The sequence below is a fragment of the Haplochromis burtoni genome, unplaced genomic scaffold, assembly GCF_018398535.1.
Source record: "Haplochromis burtoni strain Fernald_Lab_line unplaced genomic scaffold, NCSU_Asbu1 Contig_6, whole genome shotgun sequence".
In the NCBI taxonomy this organism is placed as follows: Eukaryota; Metazoa; Chordata; class Actinopteri; order Cichliformes; family Cichlidae; genus Haplochromis; species Haplochromis burtoni.
In genome coordinates this window covers 4,976,178-4,985,763 of record NW_024582367.1, presented here as the reverse complement: position 1 = coordinate 4,985,763, position 9,586 = coordinate 4,976,178, and the positions used below count along the sequence as shown (strand labels likewise).

At 42.0% G+C, this 9,586-nt stretch overlaps 1 protein-coding gene across 3 annotated transcripts in view; it reads left to right on the top strand.

Moving 5' to 3' along the window:
- Window positions 1-1,059: 1,059 nt before the first annotated feature.
- The window catches only part of sdk2b (sidekick cell adhesion molecule 2b), a 288,479-nt gene continuing 279,952 nt past the window's right edge, over window positions 1,060-9,586 (top strand). For all 3 annotated transcript variants that reach the window (XM_042224141.1, XM_005913547.3, XM_014335296.2), the window contains exon 1: window positions 1,060-1,975. In XM_042224141.1, coding sequence (XP_042080075.1) covers window positions 1,837-1,975 — 139 coding nt within the window. In that variant the 5' untranslated portion in view covers window positions 1,060-1,836. The remainder of the gene's footprint in view (window positions 1,976-9,586) is intronic.

Sequence of the window (9,586 nt, the reverse complement as noted above, 5' to 3'; positions counted from 1 at the left end):
AAAATCATAACTGGTTTTCTGAGATGCCCTAAGGCTGGCCAGGGAAGCACTCCATCTTGATTTTCATGATGGTAACTCTCCTATTATTAACTTTGTGCAAGGTATCGCATTTTTGAATAAGAAGGAGAAAGCCAAAAGGAAGCTGAAACTCTTGTGCGGAAATAGCAGAAGCTATTATCATGGTGCATTATTTCCAAGCTGCCCTGTGGTGGCTTAGATGGGCCTCGTCATTTGTTAAAACAACAACAAAAAAAAACCAAACATTACAAACACTAAGCACTCCTGTTTTCTCCTGGCAAGGCACTGTCATTTTCAGGACATGAACATTTGCTCAGTCAGGCTCTCTCATTCTCTTCCTTGACTTCCACTTTAGTGATACTGTCATTTTGGAAACATTTGCTCACCAACCACCCTTCTCTGCTCTTCCTCCTTCTGTCTTCCAACGATTCTCTTCTCACAGCCTCCTCCTCCTCCTCCTTGTCTTCCTCCTTCTCCTACACACAGAGAAGATAACGTGCAGCAGTTTCAGTCTTGGCTGTGTAACGACTTAGCACACCCATTTGCGCCTTTTATATTCATGCCATGCACCTCAAATAGCATCGAGAATTACATCCTGTAGCCTCAGCGAAAAAAGGAAAAGAGCAATACAGAAAGTGCTACAAAAACATACAGTATCATAGCTCAAAGTATTAAAATGCAGCCAAAATATAAATCCCTCTAATGATACCACGGGGGATAAAAAGTACTACAAGGTCAGTAAACTCAGACACATTAGCCTATAAATCCCTGCAGAAATATCATAGTGATTTCTCCACAGGCACCCTAAGAACCACTACATTCTTGGCAGCACAAGCCGGACGCATGCTCCTTAAATCATTTTAACAAAGGACTATATTCATTCCACCTTTGTGTAATGTGGAAAGCAATAAAATCCTCTCCTGAAACCATGTGCTTGGCTGTATTGTAACAAGAGATGTGTTTTTGCGCATGGCCGCATGGTGGCATCATGCGCTGCGCTGCTGCTGAAGCATCAGATCCCAGCGTTACCTCACGAAGAACCCGGGACTCGTCCTCATCCGAGGCACCGGCAACCGGGCTTTCCTCTACGGCACGGCTCCCACTCTCATCCTGTGACTGCATGCAAGTTTCTCTCCCCACCGCCCCCCATTCTCCGCTCAGCGAACTGCTGTAGTTCTTCTCCGCTCCTGTCAAAGCAAATTGGCGACCTTGACGGTGCGCTCTGGGGAGGAACTTTACGGGGGGTGTGCTCCATTTGTGGCGCTCCTCTTCAGAAAGGAAAGGATTCGAGGAAAAGTCTGTTCTGTGCTTTGGAGAAGAAGAAAAGAGACAGAACAAAAACACCTAAGCACTCCGCCGGGGACAAGGCGAAGGAGGAAGTTAAGTAAAGAGAAGACGAAGAAAAAGAACAAACCAGCATCTCAAGGACGCACGACGTGTAAGTGGGGAAAGGTGTTCTATTAGGTGCAGCTTTCCTTCTTACAGGTGCAGCAAGAGACAGACTGTACTTGGACTTAACCTGGATTCATCTGATTGAGTTGCATCCTTCAGATAAACAAACGCGCTCTGTTTCGGTACTCCTACGGAAATATTTTACCATCAACGAGGCTCGTGGAACTGCAGCGAACTTAGACTGTAAAACAAACACACAGTTTGACCGAATTTCTCCGGTCACCACAGGCTACGGCAGAGGCTTGGTTTTGCGCTCCGAGGTCGGTGCGCTCTGCTCGACTTTAGTGGTCGCAGGTCCTCCTGACAGAGAGAATCAAGCAGCAGGCGAACGGCACCACAGCCACGGCGGGACTCGGCCACTACGGCATGCTTAAAGCTCACCGGGCACTTGTTGTCCAGTCCTCCCGGTTTGGGACCATGTTTGAGGACTCCTTTAACAGATCGATGTGGCGCGTCGCATGGATTTTATTTTTTTCCTTACTCATCCACTGCGCACAACCTCAAGGTAAGAAGAGTGTTGGATCGCTACTGTATCGATGAACCGATCACACCGGCCCATTGGTGTTTGTAGCTACCTGCTGTGTTAGATGTTAACATGGAACCCTTTCCGGTGTGGTGTGGCACCGGAGTTTTGCAGTCTTCATCCTTTTGCACGTAGCCCACAATTTTCTCATTAGGCTTCACATCAGTGAGATGCTGAGCTCTGTTAAATGTGGCACCACTCTCACGTTTAATAAACATTTAAAATAGGCTTAGTTTTTCCCCACACTTAACGTATATCAAACTTCATTAAGTTCATCCACACCGATGTGGGTGAAGTCTAGAATCTAATGAGACACATTTTAAGGTTTCTCAAGTTTTCAAAAAAGACCGTTTTAACGAATACTCTTATTTATTTCTTTTTTTTTTTACTGCTGTTTTTTTGTTTTACAGTTTGAACATGTATAATGAGCCCCTCTGATGTCACGTGCCATTACGAGCCAAGCTGTTAAAACGTTAAGCTGATTAATAAGTACAAAATAATTAATCACTCTTCCCCGCAGGAAACTAAACTTTGCACGGCAAACAAGCGCGGCAAACAAATACATACATATTGAAATGCAACGATTAGAGCGGGCACAGAGAGGTAAAGTATCAAATGTTGAAAATTAATTGGTTTTCTGAGAATTATGCAGCCTGAGCGGAGCCAAGTGTGGCAGTTCACAGGGAATCGGTGGCGTTTATCTTCTTTTTTTATTATCTGTTTTTCATGAGTCAAATTCTCAGCGCAATAATCCCACAAGATCTCCTGTAATATTTCTGTGGAGACTCGGTGCCCAGAAAGAGAGTCTACTGTAACCTCAGGCATTCTTCCTTTCATTTTTATCCACCTATCACAGAGCTGCAGGGTGTTTTATTTTTTATGCTGTTATGCTAAAGTCGGTTGCTTTTTTTAAACTATTCTAAAAGAAAACCTAGTTGCTCCGGGAGATTAACGTGTACATTACTGTCACTTTGATTCAAACGCACATTTAGTGGGGTCAGGAGTTTGCACCATGGGTCCTTGCTGTTGCTCCAGGGGTTCCTCGCTGAAGTAGAGCCTGGAAAATTGCTAGAAAATGAAAATGGAAACATGATGAACTTGACTGAGGGTTGTCCTCTTTCTTCACACTTCAAAGCTTCATCACACACTGCACAAAGTGGAACTCTTGTACTGTGTCTCTTTGACCTCTTATTCAGGCATGTTCAGAGTATATATGTTCAAACATATGTACTCTGAACATGGATCAGGAGACTGTGACAGTCTCAGGATGACAATCTTCTCATTCTTTGCCTTCCTCTGCTGCACCACCTCCGCTCAGGTTGTTGGGATTCAGGTACTGATGGCTCTATGAAGAGAGAGTATTGCCGCTCAAGATAGACTCTAAGCTCTTGTGGGGCTTACTCAATAATACAATGTAGGAAAGATGAATTTAAAAAAAAATGTGCACACACAAACAAACAAGGCAGATATCCATCGTTCACATGGGCATATCCCCGCGTTTGACATTTACAACAGATTGATAACTCATGTGTCCTAGGGATTAAGAGTCCTGACATTGTTGCTTTCTCGTTTTCTATAACTGCTTCTCTCCTGCTGTTTGTATCTGATTCTAGATGCTTTGCCCCACTCTTCTTTCTTTCCTTCTGAATGCTTATTTAACCAAGCAAGTTAAATAAGAACACATTATTTACAGAGGTGGCCCGGGGAGAATGTTTTGCGAGTTTTTCTGTGGCTATGCACTGATGCATACAGAAATTATGCATGCATGTGACTATGTATGTTGGGGATGAAGGCTTGCAATCACTCTCACTCTCTTTCTGCTCAATCCATCCAGCAGCAGCTCTCAGATTCCATCACATAGTCACTCTTGGGTCAGAAAATGTAGGATTTAATTGGACTCTCTTCAGACCATTCAGAGTGCAGCTCGTTGAAAGTGACCCCAGTGTGGGATGCTCTCTTTCCACCCGATGATTAAAGAACATGATGAGGCAAGTAGCCTGCCTCTGGATGGACATGTCAGCCAGTGCTTGCCATATTTTAATGACCAGTCTGCTAAAACAGCTTTTTAACGATGGGAGAACAGCCTTCATCAGATCAAAGTGCTATGAAGTCTTGCTTTAGGGCTTGGTGAGCAAAGAGGGATCTTCTTCGGTCCTTTTATTTCGTACATTGTCACTCATCGTCATTGTGTGGCAGGGAAAAGAGTAAAAAAAAGTCTCATTATTAAATGATGTACATCAGGATTAAACTGATGGCAAAAAACTTGCATTTAGTCCATGAGTAGTTCTGATTTATCCAAAATAGGAAAGCATTCCGTGGTTTAAACAAAGACCCTTTAACTTTTAAACACCTTATTTTTGGTTACTGACACATAAGCACACTCTTGTCTTGAAATTGAATAAAAAGCCTTTCTGCAAACTCAGTCTGGATATTGTGTTTAAAGTGACAGTTATAAGAGCTGTCTGGTCTGTCCCCACTGTTCACTCTCATTCGCTTACTGAGGTCATGCCGAGACAATGCTGGGCTCGCCTGCTGGTTTTGTCATTTCTAACATGTCTATTTTGGAGCTTTGAGCAGCAGGGGAGGACTCTATTGGAATGTCATGTTTGGCACAGACACATCGGCGTCACTCAACGTCTGCAGATTATGTTGACTAGCTACAGCTCAACTCGAGGAGCTTCGCAGGGACTTCAGGATTTCATTCTGTCAGAGGAGTGGCACTCAGATTAACATTAGTAAGCGTGGTTATGACAGGGTGCGTGGCGCTACTAGGACATGGCGCAGGAATCAGCCACAACATTTTTAGAGCTGTGGTGTGTTTGTAGCTTAATGTATTGGACATGAATCTTGACACAATCATAGAAGTGCAGTGCGTCATCTCCATTTTCAATCTTAGAGGAAAGTTGATTGAAATTGTGTGAATGAAAGGAGATGGTTGGCTTTTGGGGAAAGCTCTTGACTTGTTTCGATGAAAGTAAAAGCTGCATTTTCAAGGGAGAAATGTTGAGATAGAGGTTTTTGCATTTTTGTTACCTTGATGTGACTCATCTTTTCCACTAAATGGTCATTGTGTGTTTTATTTGCCCACACTTGAGAAGGTAATTTCCAGCCCCTTTGGAGATAAACCTCCGACTGCAAGTGCCTGAAACACTGTGTATAGTGAGCAAGGGACACTTTAAACCAAGACTATTAATCTATTTCCTGTTACCCTTTACAGTCACCTTTGGTCTTTTGTGTATCACATTTTTTATTAGTAGCAAGTACACATGTTCTTTGTAGGATTACTGAAACTTATTGTTATGGATTTGAACAAAGCTGAAGTAAGTGAATTGAGCTAAGCCAAAAAAAAGAATCAACTGAGATTGGACTGAGAATGATTTGTGGAGACAGAGGGGTTGAGAGAATGTCTCCAGACTACAAATGTCCTGATTTGTCACTCATCTTAATTGACAGACTGGGGATCTCTGTTTCCTTGTAGCAGCTGTGCCCTGTGAAATGATTTTCAAAGGGAAGGAGAGGAAAAAAAGCGAGGCTGTCGTAGATCCCTGCAGCCAGCACTTTGGCAAAAGGTCACAACATATCGCTTTTAGTATTCAGGGCTGGCAAGAAAACTCATGGTCAAAGTCCAGTGATAGATTTCTCAGAGGGATGTCTAGAGTTTCACTGCGCTACATTCAATAAAACAAAACTACCCACCGAAGGTCTCTAGTAGTGGCAAGTCTAAGAGAGAGGTGTAACTAAAGACCTTCTGTTTTTCTCTCTGGATAGCACTTTCAGAGCTTTTTGAAGTGGGACTTTTATTTATTGATCTTGGCCCAATTTTGCAGTACCATACAGCCAAAAAGGTTAAGAGTGGGACTATGTTATTAAATTGCCACACATAGTCTTTGAAAATTTATGACAGAGCGTACTAATTGCTTAGATATGTTTAAAAAAAAACACTTCAAAGAGAAATATAAAGAAACACTCTCTGCACACTATCAACGTGAGAAGTTTTCTGTAAACTTGTATTGCTCACAAGTGGTACTTTTGCTTGAGTCGGAGGCTGTTCTTTAAATTGCACAATGAATTATTTAATTAGGATGAACAATTCTTCATGATGTAGAACCAACAGAACATGAACTGTCACTTCCCCGGAGAATCATCAAGGAGGGAGAAGAATAGGAAGAGGAGGAAAATGATCCTGATTATGGTCGTCTGCTGTTTGATCTTTGTGACAAAATAGTGTAAAAATTGATGCGCTTAGATGGGAAAGAAAGGATGAGAGTTTAACGTGAAGAGAGGTGGCATAAATATGGAGCCACCAACAGTGGCTCACTTCCTAGAGGGTGCTGCAAAGTAACAATAGCAAGGAATAATCGATACCATTTCACAACTTTCTGTTCTGTGATTGCTTCCCTAAATTCCCCCATTGGCATGCCAGACGCTCTCCCTTTTTTCATTTTTAGTTCATGGAACATTGTAAGAAGTTAAATCCTAAAATTTCAACCAGCTTCTCTCTTGGAAATAGCTATGTAACCTCAAAAAGAGGCATTTTATTGGAAAATTGGAAATTTCAGATTATGCTATTCTAAGTGCTGTGCAGTCCAGACAGTTTGACCAGAACAAACTGAGGCAATGATGTAGTAGCCTAATTCACAAATAGTCTCTTTAAGCCGCTGTCATTTTGCCCACTGCCTGGAACATGGCACAAAGGAGTCTGTTTGCCATGGCTGTCCTATTTGTCTTTGCATGGTTATTAATTTGGCTTCTGGGAATGGGAAAAGAGGCCACCCAGACCAGCTGGGAATTGTCAGTATACACTGAGAGAGACAAGGGTCATTGCTGAATGACTGAAAGCAATTTGAATATTTTTGTGAATCCAAAAAACAGAGGGTGTACTCTTCTCCCTTTTGGCTTTAGTAGTGATGATGAGTTGGCTTCATTGTTCAGTCATATAGTCTAATTGGGGCAGTGACTATACTGGATTAAACCAGCACTGCTGACTGTCTTTTTTTTTCTCTGACATGTTCTTCTTTGATCATTCTGCTTTGCACTTGGCCAAGTTAGAATACCTGCACAGAAATTATTGCTCCATTTGTTCCCCGTGTTTGTGGGTGCACATTTTCATGCACAGCAGAAGTTGAAGGTGGTTTGAAGAATGTATTTGTAAAGGCTGAGCTTGTGCATTTTGTGCACCTTTATTTACAGGTGTTAGTATTTACCCTTTGATGTACGGTATGGAGAACACTGATAGCTTACATGTTTATTGTACTTGGCTTTTCAGAAAGAACACTACAGTGTTTTTTTGGGGTTGGTTTTTTTTTCCCTTTTGAAGCCTGTGCTCCTTTCGATCTACTGTGTGTGAGCTGGAACAATAAAGCCTCGGCATGAACAAGGTTTATGCACTGCGAATGGATTGAAGGATTTACAGTAGGGCATTCCACCTTGTTTTAATATCACTGTGCTGAAAGCATATCCTGTGTTTTTCATATTTGCTGAGGCAAGCCAAGCCACACTTGTGCACTCTCACAGCTTGTTAAATTAGCATCTGGGGGCCTTCTGTACTTCTGTGCCACACACGTGGGATTCCAGTGCACAATACCTTGTAGTGAGCATGATCGGCTCTTGCTTACGTCCTTCAAATTGGACTCCAAAAAGACTTCAACAAAATAATAAGCGGGAGGTATGAATGTGATTACAGACTTGAACTTTTCCCTCACTGTTTAAGTAGGACATTATGCAACCCGCAACAGGCAGGGGGGAGTCACAGTCAAGGCCTGTTTACCATCATCATCCCTCATCTGGCTAGATGGAAATGAGCACAGACCTTAGAGTGACACTAGCTTCAGGAGGCCCCCAAACCCAACGCACTCATGTGGATCCTTGTGTGTTTACAATTGAAATGCACTCAGATTGGCTGGAGGCTTTGGAAACCACCTATGAACCCTGTAATTGATGTTCCCTGGGGGATGTGTTTTGTGTGAGTGTGTTTGTCGGCGAACTATGAATTTGAATGCATACATTAGCTCTATGGGCTTGTGGGTGTTCATCTGTTTACAAGCGGTGGCCAGTCTAAGCCCACAAACCAGTAAGCAGTCTTAACTATTACATCTCTGGCATGCACACCGGGTTCCCCTGGAGCTACAATAATGTCCCCACTACTAGTTCATGGAGTTCATGAAGGGGGATTAAATTGGAAATGCCCACAGCAATACATATCGTATAATAAAAGGGGCTCGGACTAAACTGTTCCTCCTTTCTGCATAGATTTGCACCACTGGCATTACTCTGTGTTGAAGAAACCGGATGACAAGCAGATCATTTTAAAGACTTGGATAAGGACTGTAGAGGGTCTGATCGATTCTGACAATCACGCCATTTTTAACAGACATCTCATCAAAGGCCCATTCCCTTTTTCGCCATCCCATTACCCGTCTATCCAGCACTCGGATCCACTGCCTATTTACCCATCCCATGCAGGAATAATGGGCCTTCACCCCCAGTTGGATTAATCAGCCATAACCATATGCTACCGTGTGCAATTATGCTGCAATTTTGACCATGGGGAAACAGCTGTTGCCATTTGAAAGGGTGGAATAAGATTGTAATTGCCTTAACTTTGATTTGTAGGGTGCTTTGATTTGATGAGAGAATACATTTTTATGCTTTACATAATAATACTGTGGAATGAAGAGAACTATTAGAACATGAGTCTTTTTCCACTTCCAGATGCATTTGACGGATAACCTTGCTGTTATGAGCTATTACTCACACATTATATACAAAATGAGTGTGTTTATTCATTTGGGTCTGAATGGGCTTTCTATTTTCTAAGGCAGTGTTTTAGATTCAACCATCTAATGACATTTGAATATGTTTGTGTGGGGCTGCTTTAACATTTCGATACAGGAGATTTTTCTTTCTCTCCAGGTATCACATCAAAACTGGTTTCTTTCTTATGAATAAGCATCTCATGCATTTCATCATCTAGGCTTTTCTTTTACAGAGAATTGGCTGCATTTGGTCACAGTTGTTGTGTAGGACTGGTCCAGCTGGAGAAACATGCTAAAGAATTTCAGGTAAAATGTGAACAGGTCTGTGTTTATCACTTTTCTCCCAGTACGATTGGTTGAATGTATAAATAAATGGGTACTTGATAACCTTATTGATGTCAGCTTTTCACTAATTTGGATGTCTACCTCCTTGAGAATTTTCTGCTGAACAGCAGCAGAGGGTAGTGCATCCTTCCTTTCTTGTTGGTCTTAAGCTCGAGTGAGAGCTGGCAATGTATAGTCTATACTGCTTTACTGTAGAACAAAGCACCAATGTGGAAGTCAGCATTCTGACAATTTTCACAGCTAATAAGCTATCCCAGAGCTCATAAGCTGCACACAAACAAATAGATTTTCTTTAAACCTCACAAATTTATAGCATTTCCTAAGAAAGCAACCAGGACATCAGAGTTTTATATGTCAGATAGTTTATAGAAGATTCTGTATATCGCTTAATTTTCCTGCCTCACTTTTGCCACTTGCCTGTGGCATAGAAAGCACTCCTTTAATTTTTCATATACTTGACAATTACAGGGTTTATTTTCTAAAGCTTTAAAAG